The following is a 20,875-nucleotide window of genomic DNA, read 5'->3' as shown; positions in this document are numbered from 1 at the left end:
GGACTGCACCAGATTTGCCAGTACTTGGTGGAAGAGTGGGGTAACATCTCACAGCAAGGCACCTGCAAGATCCCGGACATTTCTGGGGGGAATGGCCCTAGCCCTCCCCCTCCGATCCAACAGGTCCCAGACGTGCTCAATTTAGATTGAGATCCGGGCTCTTCGCTGGCCATGGCAGAACACTGACATTCCTGTCTTGCAGGAAATCACGCACAGAACGAGCAGTATGGCTGGTGGCATTGTCATGCTGGAGGGTCATGTCAGGATGAGCCTGCAGGAAGGGTAGCACATGAGGGAGGAGGAGGATGTCTTCCCTGTAACGCACAGTGTTGAGATTGAGCTTGTTGTCAATGCAGGCAGTCTGATGATGCTGTGACACACCGTCCCAGACCATGACGGACCCCCCACCTCAATCGATCCCACTCCAGAGTACTGGCCTCAGTGTAACGCTCATTCCTTTGACAATAAATGTGAATCCGACCGTCACCCCTGGTGAGACAAAACCGTGACTCGTCAGTGAAGAGCACTTTTTGCCAGTCCTGTCTGGTCCAGCGACGGTGGATTTGTGCCCATAGGCTACGTTGTTACCGGTGATGTCTGGTGAGGACCTGCCTTACAACAGGCCTACAAGCCCTCAGTTCTACAAGCCAAGCCTCTCTCAGCCTATTGCGGGCAGTCTGAGCACTCATGGAGGGATTGTGCTTTCCTGGTGTAACTCGGGCAGTTGTTGCCATCCTGTACCTTTCCCTCAGGTGTGATGTTCAGATGTACCGATCCTGTGCAGGTGTTACACGTGGTCTGCCACTGCGAGGACGATCAGATGTCCGTCCTGTCTCCCTGTCGCGCTGTCTTAGGCGTCTCACAGTACGACCATTGCAATTTATTGCCCTGGCCACATCTGCAGTCCTCATGCTTCCTTGCAGCATTGCTAAGGCACGTTCACGCAGATGAGCAGGGACCCTGGGCATCTTTCTTTTGGTGTTTTTCAGAGTCAGTAGAAAGGCCTCTTTAGTGTCCTAAGTTTTCATAACTGACTTTACTTAGCCTACTGTCTAAGCTGTTAGTGTCTTAACGACCGTTCCACAGATGCATGTTCATTAATTGTTTATGGTTCATTGAACAAGCATGGGACACAGTGTTTAAACCCTTTACAATGAGATCTGTGAAGTTATTTGGATTTTTACGAATTATCTTTGAAAGACAGGGTCCTGAAAAAGGGACATTTGTTTTTTTGCTGAGTTTAGTAGGACTTACAGTTGACCGGGGCAGATCTAGCAGGGCAGAAATTTGATCAACTGACTTGTTGGGAAAGTGGCATCCTATGACGGTGCAACATTGAAAGTCACTGAGCTCTTCAGTAAGGCCACTCTACTGCCAGTGTTTGTCTATAGAGATTGCATGGCTGGGTGCTCGATTTTATACACCTGTCAGCAATGTATGTGGCTGAAATAGCCAAACCCACTAATTTGAACGGGTGTCCACATACTTGTGTGTATGTATATGTTGTATGTGGTTCCTAACAAACAAATACCATGGATGGGATGGATGAAAGGGCCCATTGGGCTGGTTGAAATGAATGCGTGTTTTAAGCCTTGAAGAATGTGACTGACTGCAAAACACCTTTCACATGTGTTGATTAGTATCTATTCTATGTAGGGAATGGAAGTCATCAAACCAGAAGAGGGGTTTCAACACATTACTGCACTGGTGTATGTACTGACCTGATCACCGGAGGTATAGCTTGGATTAGCTTAGGTCAAATAATGAGTGTACATTTGTGGACCTTGGGGTTAGTAATAATATAAACTAGCTAGTGTCAACCAGTTATAGGCCTAACTCCTTTATAGTTCCCATACCCAATCACTCCACACACAGTGAGTCTCAGGTGAAACCGACGTAGACGCAGAGGATTTCAATCTGTCAGAGGAGAGGAAGAGAAGGGTCTTCCTTCAGTGGCACACAGACATTTCCCAGCATGCAGTGAGACATCTCCAGACTGATTTACGCCTCCTCTCCATCATTCTGCCTTCTATCCCCAGTCTTCTGTTCTCCATCCCCAGTCTTCTGTTCTCCATCCCCAGTCTTCTGTTCTCCATCCCCAGTCTTCTGTTCTCCATCCCCAGTCTTCTGTTCTCCATCCTACCATCCCCAGTCTTCTGTTCTCCATCCTTCCATCCCCAGTCTTCTGTTCTCCATCCTTCCATCCCCAGTCTTCTGTTCTCCATCCTTCCATCCCCAGTCTTCTGTTCTCCATCCTTCCATCCCCAGTCTTCTGTTCTCCATCCTTCCATCCCCAGTCTTCTGTTCTCCATCCTTCCATCCCCAGTCTTCTGTTCTCCATCCTTCCATCCCCAGTCTTCTGTTCTCCATCCTTCCATCCCCAGTCTTCTGTTCTCCATCCTTCCATCCCCAGTCTTCTGTTCTCCATCCCCAGTCTTCTGTTCTCCATCCCCAGTCTTCTGTTTTCCATCCCCAGTCTTCTGTTTTCCATCCCCAGTCTTCTGTTTTCCATCCCCAGTCTTCTGTTTTCCATCCCCAGTCTTCTGTTTTCCATCCCCAGTCTTCTGTTTTCCATCCCCAGTCTTCTGTTTTCCATCCCCAGTCTTCTGTTTTCCATCCCCAGTCTTCTGTTTTCCATCCCCAGTCTTCTGTTTTCCATCCCCAGTCTTCTGTTTTCCATCCCCAGTCTTCTGTTTTCCATCCCCAGTCTTCTGTTTTCCATCCCCAGTCTTCTGTTTTCCATCCCCAGTCTTCTGTTTTCCATCCCCAGTCTTCTGTTTTCCATCCCCAGTCTTCTGTTTTCCATCCCCAGTCTTCTGTTTTCCATCCCCAGTCTTCTGTTTTCCATCCCCAGTCTTCTGTTTTCCATCCCCAGTCTTCTGTTTTCCATCCCCAGTCTTCTGTTTTCCATCCCCAGTCTTCTGTTTTCCATCCCCAGTCTTCTGTTTTCCATCCCCAGTCTTCTGTTTTCCATCCCCAGTCTTCTGTTTTCCATCCCCAGTCTTCTGTTTTCCATCCCCAGTCTTCTGTTTTCCATCCCCAGTCTTCTGTTTTCCATCCCCAGTCTTCTGTTTTCCATCCCCAGTCTTCTGTTTTCCATCCCCAGTCTTCTGTTTTCCATCCCCAGTCTTCTGTTTTCCATCCCCAGTCTTCTGTTTTCCATCCCCAGTCTTCTGTTTTCCATCCCCAGTCTTCTGTTTTCCATCCCCAGTCTTCTGTTTTCCATCCCCAGTCTTCTGTTTTCCATCCCCAGTCTTCTGTTTTCCATCCCCAGTCTTCTGTTTTCCATCCCCAGTCTTCTGTTTTCCATCCCCAGTCTTCTGTTTTCCATCCCCAGTCTTCTGTTCTCCATCCCCAGTCTTCTGTTCTCCATCCCCAGTCTTCTGTTCTCCATGATGCAACTCTACCCATAGTGAAAGACGGGGTTCTGCTCTTCATTTTTCCAGACCTGCTGTTATGCAACACTGGTTTGCATGAGTTGAATTCAAAATGAGGTGCTTAGTTAAAGTAGTCACTTTATTGAGAAAATTGCAGAGTTTGTATTCTACAATGTGCCTAAATGGATGCTTTGTCCTTGGACAGACAGCTGATCCTGTGTCAGTCTGTTGTGTTCATGGATGAACCAAAACCTCTACACAGCTTCTTTTCTCGCTATAGTTCTAGTGCTGACTACCAGAAGAGCAGACTTTGATAAAATGTTATTTGTAAATGTCCTCTTTTATTTTTAATCTAGCTTGCCCTGTGTGAAGAAACACAAAGAGGAGTCAGGATGCAGTGGAGTTCGAGATAAGACTGCCTTCGTGGCCCTGTCCAAGATGGATGAGATGAACCTACTCAGCGGTGAGACACTCCCTCTGCTGTGTGTGTGCGCATCACTCCCTCTGCTGTGTGTGTGCGCATGCATGCGTGTGTAACGGTCAAAGGTTTGTGGAAGGCATGACTCCCTGGAAAGCAATGATTGTTGCTGAGTGAATGGACTATCCTGGCTAAACAAAGATTCATTGAATTGTGTGTAACTGTGGTCTCCTTTGTGGCCCTGCTAGACTACAGATTCCTGGAGGACACGGGGAGGCTGGCAGACAGCGCCAACAGAGATTCCCTGGTCCGCGGCCCTCCTGTTAACTTTAGAGTAAGTCATTCATTCACCACCTCTCATTTAATTGATTGAATTTGTGATATATTTATATCAGACAACTCTACATGGTGAGGGAGAAACTCACATCAACCACAAGTTTGACAGTGGGACAGGCGGGGTGACGGAGTAGGATGATGATTCCTTCTATCGGGCTCACACCAGAAAGACTTGGAGAGTGTTATGCTTGTCTAAACCGCAATATTGATTTCTATTTTCATAATTTCTTTGTGTTTCTTGGAGCACACTAGAGCATTTCTAACAACTTGCCTCACTAAATCTTTTTTGGAAATGTATTCTTTATATGATTTAAATTGTGTGGTTTTGGGTTTTCTCTCCATGGCTCTTCAGGTAACTGTGGTTTGAGCAGAGCTGGAGCCCATAACCACAGACATTCATTGAAAATGGCACTTTCAGGGAGCGACTCAGTCTCCCAGCTCAGTCCTTACCTTACCTGGATTCATTTAAGACTATTACATGCAGAATTTTATAATGGCTTGAGGTAATGTGTTTTTGCTTCGGTCTGGTTCAGTGGTCACAAATCTATCAATAAAATAAGAATGATTCTTCTTACCGAAAGAGGGGGGAAAAGTCTGTTTGGCAAGTAATGTGAATGTCTGTCTGGGCTGTGGCCATCTATAACCTTTTACATGTAATGGTCTAATATCATACAAAAAGACTGTAGGAAGGAGCCCAGTGGTTTCTGATGGGGTACCTGAATAGCTACCTGTCAGTGTATCTGTTTAACCATTTTCCTCCAGCTAGTTGTAGTCATTATTAGAGGTCGACCGATTAATCGGAATGGCCAATTTAATTAGGGCAGATTTTTAAGTTTTCATAACAATCGGTTATCTGCATTTTTGGACACCGATCATGGCCGATTACATTGCATTCCACGAGGAGACTGTGTGGCAGGCTGAATACCTGTTATGCGAGTGCAGCAAGGAGCTGCAAGGTAAGGCGCTAGATAGCATTACACGTATCTTATAAAAACAATCAATCTTAACATAATCACTAGTTAACTACACATGGTTGATGATATTACTAGTTTATCTAGCTTGTCCTGCGTTGCATATAATCGATGCGGTGCCTGTTCATTTATCATTGAATCACAGCCTACTTCGCCAAACGGATGATTTAACGAGCGCATTCGTGAAAAAAGCACAATCGTTGTGTAACAGTATAACTTTAAACCGTCCCCTCGCCCCGACACGGGCGCGAACCAGGGACCCTCTGCACACATCAACAACAGTCACCCACGAAGCGTCGTTACCCATCGCTCCACAAAAGCCGCGGCCCTTGCAGAGCAAGGGGAAACCCTACTTCAGGTCTCAGAGCAAGTGACGTAACCGATTGAAATGCTATTAGCGCGTACCCGCTAACTAGCTAGCCATTTCACATCCGTTACAGTTGCACGAATGTACCTAACCATAAACATCAATGCCTTTCTTAGAATCAATACACGGAAGTATGTTTTTTTTAAACCTGCATATTTCGTTAAAAGAAATCCAGGTTAGCAGGCAATATTAAACTAGGGAAATTGTGTCACTTCTCTTGCGTTCATTGCACGCAGAGTCAGGGTATATGCAACAGTTTGGGCCGCCTGGCTCGTTGCGAACTAATTTGCCAGAATTTTACGTAATTATGACATAACATTGAAGGTTGTGCAATGTAACAGGAATATTTAGACTTATGGATGCAACCCGTAAGATAAAATACGGAACGGTTCCGTATTTCACTGAAAGAATAAACGTTTTGTTTTCGAAATTATAGTTTCCAGATTTGACCATATTAATGACCTAAGACTCGTATTTCTGTGTGTTATAATTAAGTCTATGATTTGATAGAGCACTCTGATTGAGCGGTGGTAGGCAGCAGCAGGATCGTACGCATTCATTCATTCATTCAAACAGCACTTTCGTGCGTTTGCCAGCAGCTCTTCGCTGTGCTTCAAGCATTGCGCTGTTTATGACTTCAAGCCTATCAACTCCCGAGATTAGGCTGGTGTAGCCGATGTGAAATGGCTAGCTAGTTAGTGGGGTGCGCGCTAATAGCGTTTCAATCGGTGACGTCACTCGCTCTGAGACCTTGAAGGGCCGCGGCTTTTGTGGAGCGATGGGTAACGATGCTTCGAGGATGACTTGTCAATGTGTTCCTGGTTCGAGCCCAGGTAGCGGCGAGGAGATGGACGGAAGCTTTACTGTTACACTGGCAATACTAAAGTGCCTATAAGAACATCCAATAGTCAAAGGTTAATGAAATACAAATGGTATAGAGAGAAATAGTCCTATAATTCCTATAATAACTACAACCTAAAACTTCTTACCTGGGAATATTGAAGACTCATGTTAAAAGGAACCACCAGCTTTCATGTGTTCCAAATTGAACATGTTTGATTATTTAATTGAGGATAAATTGATTTTATTGATGTATTATATGAAGATAAAATAAGTGTTCATTCAGTATTGTTGTAATTGTCATTACAAATAAATAAAATTGGCCGATTTAATCGGTATCTGCATTTTTTTGGTCCTCCAATTATCGGTATCGGCGTTGAAAAATCATAATCGGTCGACCTGTAGTCATTATGGTGCTAACCAAGTACTACTAAGGAAAGGGGTATCCTTTAAAATCAAGGTGAGGAGAATGAGTTATTGGGTCATTAGGTTCTGAGCCAAGAACAGCCATTTCTAGGTTACTTCCTATTTTTGTAGATTTTTTTGTTGTCAATTAACCAGTTGCTTAACCAGGTAGTTAAGAGCAGATGTTTGTTTATGTAATGTCCTTGCTCTCCGCTCTCGCTCGCTCTCCAGGCTAAGAGACTGACAGCCCAGGCGAGGAGGCTGAACATCACGTTGAGGTTCCTTCCCAACACATTCACCAGGAGCAGAGAGAACTCCACCATCTGTCTCAAGAAGTAGGTTCCTCTTAGACGTCAGGGCCATGTTCTGTAGGACACAACATACTAAAGTGTTTTATAACAGTTGTTTTTGGCTCAGCGAAGAAAGGCAATGTTTGTGTCCCCTCTTTAAGAGGACCTCTAAACATTCAGGTGGCTCTTTGACTTAAATCCAAAACCCATACTAGCACTTGACTCTATTTATAGGAAAGTTTAAAAACAACTTCTATGTTCAGTAAGGTGGTTGAGGATCCTTGTGTTGAGAGCAGAAGTGTTTCTCTGCCACAGGATGGCGCTCTTAAGTTTTCACAATTCCTCACATGCAACAACACTGTTGTTTTTAAAGGTTATGTGTCTGTGGGGCATCAGTCCTCTGCATGTTTATGAAGGCACTACTCAACTCTGTATACCTGGCATGTGCTGTTCAGTCTTTAAAAGGCCTTACGGCTCATTTGTGTGTGTGTGTCAGCTCAGGCAAATTTTGGACATATGGGACAAAGACTTGAAGCAACATTTGATTAGTCACTGGTGTGGAGTAATGTATTGCTGCCTGTAGCCTTCTGACCGGCTATGTAGGCTAAACCAACCCTGTCCATATGTCCTGGCCTCTCTGGGGGCATCATCATTTCCAACTTGTGATGTTTCACTGGACTTGGTGTGTTTCTATAGCAACCTGTTACCCCACCACTCATGAGTGTAAGAGACCTGCCATAGCCCTAATCCCAGACATGTTTTCCTTTGTTCCCCATTCCCTCCATTTCTCATTCCTTTTCCATTTTCCTGGATTTCCTGCTGTGCTGCAGGTGGTCCCGTCTTTCCATATTTGACAACTTTTCCTGAAGGGATATCGTTCTGCTATTTCCTCTCTCTCTCGCTCCACCCCACATGGAAGGAAACAAACATTTAACCCACAAGTTAACTAAAAAAAACAGAACCTCTAATGTCAATCAAAGCTGTCCCTGAACGAAGTTAATGTTAACCAGTCCACTCTTTTCCATTCTAAATATAATTCCCCTCAGGCCAGTCTGTCTCTCTGGCGTTTGTAGTTCTAATTTGTGCGTTATTGCCAGAAGGTAAGACCGCATTATGTAAGGTAAGCAAAGTAGCCAGGCTCCTTTCTCTTCCGGAAGACATAGCCTAGTATCTGGTTTTACATATGGATGGAACACTGGGGGGGTTAATTTATAATTTAGGGTTAAATGCATAGAAATGAAATGACTGATGAATAAATGGTTATGGTTAGTGGTTACATCCTAAATATCATGCAGTCAGTGTGCATACAGTTCTATCTTGGGAGTTTTCAAGGAAGAGACAGTTTATTTCATATCCCTAGAGAATCCTCATCTAAGGATATCGACTAAACGGAGACTGGGTCTAAGGGTGTCGACTCAACGGAGACTGGGTCTAAGGGTGTCGACTCAACGGAGACTGGGTCTAAGGGTGTCGACTCAACGGAGACTGGGTCTAAGGGTGTCGACTCAACGGAGACTGGGTCTAAGGGTGTCGACTAAACAGCAGCAGCAGGAGAAAATGGGTTTGAGAATGTACTTGGTGCATTATATAATAAGCAGATGTTTGAGCAGTGTGACTGCAGATGGTTAGAGACATATTCATGCTACACACACATGCTGCCAGAGAGAGGCCATCATTACACACACACAGACACACACACACACACACACACACACACACACACACACACACAGAGAGGCAGTCCTTACACACACACACACACACACACACACACACACACACACACACAGACAGAGAGAGGCAGTCCTTACACACACACACACACACAGACAGAGAGAGGCAGTCCTTACACACACACACACACACACAGCCAGAGAGAGGCAGTCCTTACACACACACACACACACACACACACACACAGACAGAGGGAATCATAATTAGCGGCCAGCTATAGAGGCTTTTATCCTGGGCTTAGGTGTGTGCACAGCCACATGCACTGGCGTGCTTGCGCCTGCCTGCCCCTCCCTGGTGACTGATGTCAAAACAGGTTACGGGTACACTAAAAGTGTTGAACTAGAAATGACAGGCCTGCGCTACTTTTTAAACCAATTCAACCAGTGGTACACATATGTAATAGTTGGCATGGGGAATAGTGCCGTTTGGAATTCACCCTGTACTCTTGTTCAAAAGTCAGCTGATTTATTTGTGGCTTCACTGGCTTGCAAACAGATCAGTTCATTTTTTTAATGTAATAATTTGAATTGAAGTGTGGTTTGGAAATGTTTGCTGGCCTCCTGTTAGCAATGTTTTGTTCCCTTCTCTCAAGAAGAAGCTTGTCAAAGTTTTGTTCTCTTCTCTGCTGAAGAGTCAGCTTGGCTAATGTTTATCATCTTTCTTCCCCTTTTGTTTTACTTTTCTGGATGGAAGACAAAACTGTTACTTACTAGCAATTGATCAAATACACACACACAACCGTTCAAAAGTTTGGGGTCCCTTAGACATTTCCTTGTTTTTGAAAGAAAAGCAAAAAAAAGTGTTCATTAAAGTAACATCAAATTGATCAGAAATAGTGTAGACATTGTTAATGTTGTAAATTACTATTGTAGCTGGATCCAAGTTTATCATTTTAAAAGGCTAATTGATCATTAGAAAACCCTTTTGCAATTGTTAGCACAGCTGAAAACTTGTTCTGATTTTAAAGAAGCAATAAAACTGTCCGCCTTTAGACTAGTTGAGTATCTGGAGCATCAGCATTTGTGGGTTCGATTTACAGGCTCAAAATTGCCAGAAACAAAGACCTTTCTCTTGAAACTCATCAATCTATTCTTGTTCTGAGAAATTAAGGCTATTCCGTGCGAGAAATTGCCAAGGAACTGAAGACCTCACACAAAGCTGTGTACTACTCCCTTCACAGAACAGTGCAAACTGACTCTAACCAGAATAGAAAGGAGTAGGAGGCCCAGGTGCACAACTGAGCAAGAGGACAAGCACATTAGTGTGTCTAGTTTGAGAAACAGATGCCTCACAAGTCCTCAACTGGCAGCTTCATTAAATAATACCTGCAAAATACCAGTCTCAACATCAACAGGGAAGAGGTGATTCTGGGATGCTGGCCTTCTAGGCAGAGCACGAGCTCTGGTTGGGGACTCCGTGTGTGTGTGTGTGTTACATACACACATTCAAAAGTTTGGGGTCACTTCGAAAGAAAAGCCCTTTTTTTTCTTGTCCATTTAAAATAACATCAAATTGATCAGAATTGGTGCTGTTTCCCTTTTATTTGTGGGAGCTAAAGTCACCTTCTGAAATGACAATGCAATGATATTCTGTCCGCGATGGCTGTGTTTCTGCATTTAGAACCCCATAATGCCATTGCCACCCCATTCCCCTAGAGTCTTTAACAATTTCATGCAAGGGGGTATAGCAGCCATACACAGCATGTGTAGCAGCTCATAGGTGCCTGATAACCAGCTATCGAGCCAGCCATTAGGTCATTCATTTAACTGCAACCCACGTGTTTGATAAACATTGTGTTTGTGGAATCCTTGTTGGCAGTTTGTTTGGGCACACATACTGATGCTGGCTTCTATCAGTTGTATAATATTCTTCTATCTGCATTTACCCTCCATCTCAGCGCTCTATTTTAGAAATGATTACAGTGTGTGAGGTCACTGCGTTGGTAGATATGTTATTTGTTATGCGTCAGGGCCTCAAGGCTTCCATATGTTTTCATATTATGGATGCCAGTTGTTAGGCTCTTGTTTGTTATACAGTACTAAATATAGAACATTTTAATAATAAAGTTTGTCATGGAAACAGAACTTAGACATTGAGACCATGGAACTGTGGTTGCCATAAGTTTGTGCTTGATAAGTGTTGTCGTAGTGCTGCCCAGTGATATGACTGGAGAGAATAAGACCGGCCACTTGAGACTGATGAGAGATGACCTGCTTACGAATGATAGGAGCCCACTTCTGCACTAGGCTCTGCGTGCGTTCGCGCACACACCATTTTAGTAATTTACACACACAGTTTGAAACGCCATGTTATTTCCAGGGCTCTGAGGTTTTTAGGTTGTTCGAGTTCAACATTTTGTCCTCCAGACAAGCAAAAAAAATTATAATGAATTTAGAGCACACAATATTACTTCCAGAGGCTTCAAAACCACACTGGTCACAAGCTGTTCTGCTGCAGAATGTAGAAATCTGCTGTTTGATTCCCCTTCTTCCAAGCCCATTCCCCACTGGGTTGTTGAAAGCAACAAGAGATTTGTAGGAACCAGGATTTGGCTTTAGCAACAACGAGTCCAACTAGAAGTTATCGGTCAGTTTTTTTGTGTGTTAGTGTTGGGCAGGTGGACTGTATTGGTCACATACACATGGTTAGCAGATGTTAATGCGAGTGTAGCGAAATGCTTGTGCTTCTAGTTCCGACAGTGCAGTAATATCTAACAAGTAATCTAACAATTCCACATCTACCTAATACACACATCTAAAGGGATGGAATAGGAATATGTACATATAAATGTATATGGAAGAACGGCATAGTCAAGATGGTATAAAATACAGTATATACATATGAAATGAGTAATGCAAGATATGTAAACATTATTAAAGTGACTAGTGATCCATTTATTAAAGTGGCCAATTATGTTATTTATGCAGCAGCCTCTCTCTGTTAGTGATGGCTGTTTAACAGTCTGATCTCCTTGAGATAGAAGCTGTCTTTCAGTCTGTCGCAGCTTTGATGCACCTGTACTGACCTCGCCTTCTGGATGGTAGCATGGTGAACAGGCAGTGTCTCAGTTGGTTGTTGTCTTTGAAGATCGTTTTGCCCTTCCTGTGACATCGGGTGCTGTAGGTGTCCTGGAGGGCAGATTGTTTGCCCTCTGTGATGCGTTGTTCAGACCGCACCACCCTCTGTAGAGCCTTGTGGTTTTGGGCGGTGCAGTTGCTGTACCAGGCAGTGATACAGCCCAACAGGATGCTATCAATTGTGTATCTGTAAAAGTTTGTCAGGGTTTTAGGTGACAAGCCAAGTTGAAGAGGCGCTGTTGTGCCTTCACCACATTGTCTGTGTAGGTGGACCATTTCAGTTTGTCTGTGATGTGTATGCTGAGGAACTTAACTTTCCACCTTCTCCACTGCTGTCCCGTCGATGTGGATATAGGGGGTGCTCCCTTTGCTGTTTCCTGAAGTCCACGATCATCTCCTTTGTCTTGTTGCCGTTGAGTGAGAGGTTGTTTTCTTGACACCACACTGCGAGTGCCCTCACCTCCTCCCTGTAGGCTGTCTCGTTGTTGTTTGTAATCAAGCCCACTACTGTTGTGTCATCTGCAAACGTGATGATTGCGTTGGTGTGCATGGCCACGCAGTCATGGGTGAACAGGGAGTACAGGAGAGGGCTGAGAACGCACCCTTGTGTGGCCCCAGTGTTGAGGATCAGCGAAGGGGAGATGTTGTTTTCTACCTTCACCACCTGGGGGTGGCCCGTCAAAGTCCAGCACCCAATTGCACAGGGAGGGTTTGAGACCCAGGGCCTCAAGGTTAATGATGAGCTTGGAGGGTGCTATGGTGTTGAATGCTGAGTGGTAGTCAATGAACAGCATTCTTACATAGGTATTCATCTTGCATAGACACCATGGCTGGAAGGTAAGCAGGAATGCAAGTTGAATGGGCTTTCAATTTGACATTTCTTGATGAACTTGACTTATTACTGCAGACAGAGACAGGCTGACAGACAGACAAGCAGGGAGACAGAAGACCTATGCCATGCTCTCACTGGGCAGTCAGGCAGTATGTAAACACAAGCTAGTTTTACTCAACTTGACATGTCATCATTCCACCATCTGCCCATTTTTGTCTGTATGGAAAATGCTTGTTGAGTTTCTCTGTGCCATCTTCGCTTTTATGACTGACCGTGAGTGAATGATACCACATATTCCTGTATGCAACCCTGGCTCAGCCTGAGGTGCATGCTCACGCCTACACAGCCCTGCCCACCCCCTTTTCCATTGGAGAAAATAGTTTCCTTTCACCCTCAATGCAGAACAATGCCCAAACACCTGGTGTTCCTCCTCTGACTTACCACCCCCCCTTCCACCAAGCCCAGTCTCTGCCAAGCCCAAGCAAACACTCATAAATTCCTCAGCAGCCTAGAGGGGGATGGAATAGCTCTGCACCTGCATAGGGAATCCCCTCAAACCCTCCCCAACCAACCCCCACTACTTCCTGCTTGCCCCCCCTCACACCCAGCCTAACCAACCCCCACTGCTGCCTGCTTGCGCCCCAACCTCCCCTTCTGCCCACATCAAGTGGAAACTCATAAGCACATTTTCATTGGATGTTCTGCACACTTCTCATTTTTTTCAACCCTCCATCTCGCTCTCGCTCTGTGTGTTGCACCCCAGAGATTCAGGACCATAGATGTAGATAGACATTGTATCTGTTCCATTATGGCATCTGTGAGAGCATTGATAGTGCCATTGAGGCCATCTCCATTTTGAATTAGTCAATTTTCTTCGGTGGAGTTTTATGGCGGACTACATCTAAAAAGTTGAATTGCCGCACACTTCTGGATTCAAATGAAAAAGAAAAATATACTTTATGGGAAAGAAATAACTTACTCCTCACAATTAAATAGTATGTCACCCAAAAGAAAAACAAAACTCTCACTTCTTCCATCCTTCAAAGTTCCATATCTCCCCACTCAGGCTCTGGACATGAGATGTTGGTATGGTTTGTGACAGCCTTTTATGTAAATCCTTCACCGAGAAGTCCTCTAATCCCAGAAACTGCATCCACAATTTCTGGACTTTGGCAGTGCTGTTAATCACCATAGCCATGAAGACTACAAAGTCTGCCTTAACCTGTAGAATATCTGGATCCTGCCAGATACCATGGACCCTTCAGAACCATTCGCTCCCTCAATCCTCTAGACAGCCGCTGCATGTGATTATGTTCTGTTTGGCCCTGACCTTAGCCACCTTATTCTCCTTCACCCTCGTTGGGCATTCCAAAGATGTAGCAACATGGTTCCCACCATAATTGCAACATTTCACACAATCAATACTGATACCACATTCAATATGGTCTTCTCCACAACTTTCACACCTTGTATTCTTTCTTCTACAGACAGCGATCACAGACAGCGATCAGACTGCATCAATCTTGGGACAAATGCTCTGACATGGTAATTCATATAACGCAACTTGACCTGGGTAGGGAGGGATTCTCCATTATTTTACTACTTCTGAGTTGGCAAACAAACTGAAAGGGTGCATACTGCCACCTGTAGTGTGTTGTCTGAACGGGTATAAAGGAAAGGTTTGCGATTTACTGCCGGCCACCTGCAATTATGGAATGTTTCAAATCAAATTTTATTTTGAGTTTTAATTCATTGGCTGATCCCTCCTGATGACCCAGATGAAATCATGTGATTCTTTCTTAACCCATAAAGTCACACCCAGTTGACTACTTCAAAATGGTGAAAGTCCTCAAACATGGTGAAAGTGCCCATGCTATAAATAAGCTATAAGGCCCAAGGGGGTGTAGAATATGGCCAATATACTGGCCATATACCACAAACCTCCGAGGTGCCTTATTGCTATTATAAACTGGTTAACAAAGTAATTAGGGCAGTAAAAATAAATGTTTTGTCATGCCCATGGTATACGATACCATACCCATGGTATACCGCGGCTGTCAGCCAATAGCATTCAGGGCTCAAACTACCCAGTGTATCATGAGCTTTTGGGCCCTAGAGTCCTCTCAATTTTTATGGTCACAGTTGTGTTGCGCGTGTGTGTATATATTACACACACACACACACACACACACACAAGTATGTGTACACTGCTTCAAATGAGTGGATTCTGCCATTTCAGCCACACCCGTTGCTGACCGGTGTATAAAATCGAGCACACAGCCATGCACACAGCCATGCAATCTCAGTAGACAAACAATTTGAAGGGGGTATCCACGTACTTAACTGAAGAGCTCAGTGACTTTCAATGTGGCACCATCATAGGACCTTTCCAACAAGTCAGTTCGTCAAATGTCTGCCCTGTTAGAGCTGCCCCGGTCAACTGTAAGTGCTGTTATTATGAAGTGGAAACGTCTAGGAGCAAGTTCACAGAACGGGACCGCTGAAGTGCGTAACGCGTAAAAATCATGTCTTCAATTGCAACACTCACTACGAGTTCCAAACTGGAAGCAACGTCCGCACAAGAACTGTTTGTCGGGAGCTTCATGAAATTGGTTTGCATGGCCGAGCAGCCACACACACAAGCCTAAGATCCTCATGCTCAATGCCAAGCGTCTGCTGGAGGGGTGGTAAAGCTTGCGGCCATTGGACTCTGGAGCAGTGCAAACGCGTTCTCAGGAGTAATGAACCACGCCAAATCTGGGTTTGGCGGATGCTAGGACAACGCAATCTGCCCGACTGCATAGTGCCAACTGTAAAGTTTGGTGGAGGAGTAATAATGGTCTGGGGCTGTTTTTCATGGTTCGGACTAGGCCTCTTAGTTCCAGGGAAGGGAAATCTTAACGCTACAGCATACAATGACATTCTAGACGATACTGTGCTTCACACTTTGTGGCAACAGTTTGGGGAAAGCCTTTTCCTGTTTTAGCATGACAATGCCCCCGTGCATAAAGCGAGGTCTTATACAGGAAGGGTTTGTCGATCGGTTTGGAAGAACTTGATTGACCTGCAGAGCCCTGACCTCAACCCCATTGAACACCTTTGCAATGAATTGGAAAGCGGACTGCGAGCCGGTTCTAATCGCCCAACACCAGTGTCCGACCTCACTAATGCTCTTGTTGCTGAATGGAATTAAGTCCCCGCATAAATGTTCCAACATCTAGTGGAAAGCTTTCAAAGATGAGTGGAGGCTGTTATAGCAGCAAAGGGCGAACAGTAACAGGGGTACCAACTCCATATTAATGCCCATGATTTTGGAATGAGATTTTTGACAAGCAAGGGTCTACATACTTTTGGTCATGTAGTGTATGCCATGGTCATCCCCATGACAACTCGGACTCAATCCACACATCGAGCTAGACACATACACAGCATTAGTCGTACATTGGGGTTAAATACTTTTTCTATGTCTCTTGAATATAAAATAGTTTGTTTTAGCTCAGAGACAAAGCGCTGGTGTCTGCAAGCAGACCACTACCAACTGCTGATTTTGAAAATGTTATTATTTATCGTTTGTCTCCCTCTTTCTGTTTTGTCCTTTAGGGAGAATCGTTTCCTATGGCACCTGCAGCTCCTGTTCCCTCAGAGCAGCTCAGAGTTCACTGAGAGAAGGTGAGTGGTGTGTGTGCCTGCCTGCCTACTTGTCCGGTGGCATCTCTGCCAGAACAGTCTTTAGGAACCCTGTTAATACCAGTTGATGTCAGAGTCCAGGGGTTGGAACCTGCAATAGAGAACAGCCAGATCCTTGGACAGTGACTTTACTGTTGCCAGAGGATTGTCTCAGCACCCATGTACAGTGGGGAGAACAAGTATTTGATACACTGCCGATTTTGCAGGTTTTCCTACTTACAAAGCATGTAGAGGTCTGTAATTTTTATCATAGGTACACTTCAACTGTGAGAGACGGAATCTAAAACAAAAATCCAGAAAATCACATTGTATGATTTTTAAGTAATTAATTTGCATTTTATTGCATGACATAAGTATTTGATACATCAGAAAAGCAGAAGTTAATATTTGGTACAGAAACCTTTGTTTGCAATTACAGAGATCATACGTTTCCTGTAGTTCTTGACCAGGTTTGCACACACTGCTGCAGGGATTTTGGCCCACTCCTCCATACAGACCTTCTCCAGATCCTTCAGGTTTTGGGGCTGTCGCTGGGCAATACGGACTTTCAGCTCCCTCCAAAGATTTTCTATTGGGTTCAGGTCTGGAGACTGGCTATGCCACTCCAGGACCTTGAGATGCTTCTTACGGAGCCACTCCTTAGTTGCCCTGGCTGTGTGTTTCGGGTCGTTGTCATGCTGGAAGACCCAGCCACGACCCATCTTCAATGCTCTTACTGAGGGAAGGAGGTTGTTGGCCAAGATCTCGCGATACATGGCCCCATCCATCCTCCCCTCAATACGGTGCAGTCGTCCTGTCCCCTTTGCAGAAAAACATCCCCAAAGAATGATGCTTCCACCTCCATGCTTCATGGTTGGGATGGTGTTCTTGGGGTTGTACTCATCCTTCTTCTTCCTCCAAACACAGCGAGTGGAGTTTAGACCAAAAAGCTCTTTTTGTCTCATCAGACCACATGCCCTTCTCCCATTCCTCCTCTGGATCATCCAGATGGTCATTGGCAAACTTCAGACGGGCCTGGACATGCGCTGGCTTGAGCAGGGGGACCTTGCGTGCGCTGCAGGATTTTAATCCATGACGGCGTAGTGTGTTACTAATGGTTTTCTTTGAGACTGTGGTCCCAGCTCTCTTCAGGTCATTGACCAGGTCCTGCCGTGTAGTTCTGGGCTGATCCCTCACCTTCCTCATGATCATTGATGCCCCACGAGGTGAGATCTTGCATGGAGCCCCAGACCGAGGGTGATTGACCGTCATCTTGAACTTCTTCCATTTTCTAATAATTGCGCCAACAGTTGTTGCCTTCTCACCAAGCTGCTTGCCTATTGTCCTCTAGCCCATCCCAGCCTTGTGCAGGTCTACAATTTTATCCCTGATGTCCTTACACAGCTCTCTGGTCTTGGCCATTGTGGAGAGGTTGGAGTCTGTTTGATTGAGTGTGTGGACAGGTGTCTTTTATACAGGTAACGAGTTCAAACAGGTGCAGTTAATACAGGTAATGAGTGGAGAACAGGAGGGCTTCTTAAAGAAAAACTAACAGGTCTGTGAGAGCCGGAATTCTTACTTTTTGGTAGGTGATCAAATACTTATGTCATGCAATAAAATGCAAATTAATTACTTAAAAATCATACAATGTGATTTTCTGGATTTTTGTTTTAGATTCCGTCTCTCACAGTTGAAGTGTACCTATGATAAAAAATGACAGACCTCTACATGCTTTGTAAGTAGGAAAACCTGCAAAATCGGCAGTGTATCAAATACTTGTTCTCCCCACTGTATCTTCTAATGGTGAGGATGATTGGTGATGTAGATCGTTAGCCCTCTGTATTAAAACCACTCCAAGAACGTCATCGATCTTCATCACGGTTTGACTCATGTTTGGTTCCTTGGCACTTGATTGGTTGGTTGTTCACTCTTTTTCTGTCAATCCTTTCTTGCCCTCTCTCTCTCTCTCCTCTCCATCTCTCCCCAGGGTGTCCGATGACCAAACACTTAAGCAGATCCTCACCCCCTACATCCACCCTACAGAGTCGGAGCCAGTGAGACGACAAAAGTAAGAACACACCACTCTTGTATAATCTACTAATCGAATTAAACAAATGTCCAAAACAATCCAAACAACTGGTTGAGCTACTGGTTGAGCTACTGCTCTTGGAGAGTATTTGAATAGCTAGTAGTATCCACGCCTTCCTGATCTGCTCGGTTTGGTTGTTTGCCTCTGTCTTTCCTCCCAAACAGAGCCTGCCTAACGACTGCCTCACCTGTCCTCCAGGTGTTCAGTAGTTGGCTATGGCTGAAGGTCCATCAAGTGATTTTGCAAGCTAGATAACAGAAAGCTAGAAACAGAGCAAACCAAGATAGACTGGTTCAGAGAGAGGAATGTCTCTGAGCTGTAGCCAGGGCCCAAATCTAGCTGGAATCTACATGCAAACAACATAATGGTCTAACTGTTTCATTTGAGATTTTAAGATATAGAAATTAAATTAGCTTGTGGTTTTGGGTCGGTCACTGTGTAGTCTACTCAACAGCAGGAATAGAAAGTTAACAATGTGGTAATGGAGTCTGAAATCAACACCAGTTAGATGGGCAGTTTGGATGACCTACTTTTTCCGTTGTCTTGCCTGCTGTTTTCTCCTGAAACAGCTAAACAAACACAACCTGACTGCTTGATGCCACATGCAGTGTGTTAAGTACACTGCATTCTCACGTTCCACAGTCAACAGGAGTGGGGCACACAGCTAATTATATTTCAGTGATTTACATGTAACTGCTGTTGAAATGCTGATCACTAATAGAGAGAAAGTGAAACATCGCCAGTGTGACATACAAAAGCTGCAATTTCATTTACAGTTCTACATTTTGTCCTTGAAGACAAGAAGTCATCACATTTTCTTAAAGTTGTCTTCATTGTCAATGGGGACAACCTTGCTCTCTGTATCACGGTAAATATTTATACAGTTGCTATAACATGCAAATGTTTTGGGGTTGTCTCCTACTGCAGTCAGACCAGCTGTAAATCAAGTCTGTCTGCCATAAGGTACAGGGCTCATACTGTATTAAAGGACAAATATAGAAATGATTAAACACCCATGGTGAATTCATTAAGCCTCTGTTACTGTTCCCCAGTCCAGTACAAACTATCGTTTGACGATTTGTCTTGCAGGCTGCATAACGTTGAGCGTGTATAATTGCATTAACGTTAGGGGGTTTTCTCCCGTGAGAAGTATGCTGAAGGAAATGTGTATTTTATTTCATGATATTGCTGTACATTTCTTGTGGTTTTGTGCCCTAAAACCCTATGAAATTGGATTTGGTAGATCAAACCCCAAGGACTTATTTTAGCTGTGAGTAGCTCAGTAGTACCTCAGTACAGCGAGCGTGCAGTTTAAAGCATTTCCTCGTCTGCCAAATTAAATACTTTTGGTCATGTAGTGTATGTGGACACCTGCTCGTCAAACTTCTCGTTCCAAAATCATGGGTGTTATTATGGAGTTGGTCCCCCCTCGCTGTTATAACAGCCTCCACTCTTCTGGGAAGGCTTTCCACTAGATGTTGGAACATCTAGTGAGGTCGGGCACTGATGTTGGGGGTTTAGGCCTGGCTCACAGTCTGCGTTCCAATTCATCCCAAAGGTGTTCAATGGAGTTGAGGTCAGGGCTCTGCAGGCCAATCAAGTTCTTAGGCTTGTGTGGGTGCGGCTGTTCGGCCATGGAAACCCATTTCATGAAGCTCCAGACTAACAGTTCTTGTGCTGACGTTGCTTCCGGTGGTAGTTTGCAACCCGGTGTTGAGTGTTGCAACCGAGCACAGATGATTTTTACGTGCTGAACGCTTTAGCACTCGGCGGTACCGTTCTGTGCGCTTGTGTGGCCTACCACTTCGCGGCTGAGACATTGTTGCTCTTAGACGTTTCCACTTCACAACAACAGCACTTACAGTTGACCAGGGCAGCTCTAGCAGGGCCGAAATTTGATGAACTGATGACGGTGCCACGTTGGAAGTCACTGAGCACTTCAGTAAGGCCATTCTACTGCCAGTGTTTGTCTATGGAGATTGCATGGCACCGAGCTCGATTTTTATACACCTGTCAGCAACAAGTGTGGCTGAAATAGCCGAATCCACTAATTTGAGAGGTGTCCACACACTTTTGTAATTATGGTGTATCTAGGTATATTCAATTAAAATGTGCTTATCAGCAGGGGGAGAAAGCTAACATTATTACGATGGAGAGTGAAATTGTAAATTATGCAATGAGCTATATGCCATTTAAAATGGAGTGAGACACTCACTGTGGACAATGACGTCCCTTTCCATACAATACTTGATCACAAATCATCCTCACGTTGGTTGGAAACGACTACGAAGTCTGGCATCGCAAGCAATTCCTCCGTGCCAATTATGTGGCAACGCTCCTTGTGGTTAACTGGCATCATGCACATCGATTCCATAACTGTATGGATTCTCTATAAATGTTTTTGTTTGCTCAAAGAAGCAGAATGCCATCAATCTTGTCTGGTGGTTGGCTCGTTGTTAGTAAATGGAATACA

The 20,875-nt window shown here is 44.6% G+C and overlaps 1 protein-coding gene across 2 annotated transcripts in view; it reads left to right on the top strand.

Annotated features, from left to right (window-relative positions):
• znhit6 (zinc finger HIT-type containing 6) overlaps nucleotides 1–20,875 on the top strand; it is a 39,182-nt gene that overhangs the window by 2,674 nt on the left and 15,633 nt on the right. For both annotated transcript variants that reach the window (XM_071346191.1, XM_071346192.1), the window contains 5 exons: nucleotides 3,734–3,840; nucleotides 4,044–4,129; nucleotides 6,946–7,049; nucleotides 16,248–16,316; nucleotides 18,301–18,381. In XM_071346191.1, the coding sequence (XP_071202292.1) occupies nucleotides 3,734–3,840; nucleotides 4,044–4,129; nucleotides 6,946–7,049; nucleotides 16,248–16,316; nucleotides 18,301–18,381 (447 nt within the window). The remainder of the gene's footprint in view (nucleotides 1–3,733; nucleotides 3,841–4,043; nucleotides 4,130–6,945; nucleotides 7,050–16,247; nucleotides 16,317–18,300; nucleotides 18,382–20,875) is intronic.

Source organism: Salvelinus alpinus, chromosome 16, assembly GCF_045679555.1.
Source record: "Salvelinus alpinus chromosome 16, SLU_Salpinus.1, whole genome shotgun sequence".
Taxonomy (NCBI): domain Eukaryota; kingdom Metazoa; phylum Chordata; class Actinopteri; order Salmoniformes; family Salmonidae; genus Salvelinus; species Salvelinus alpinus.
This window is presented reverse-complemented; position numbering and strand designations above follow the sequence as displayed.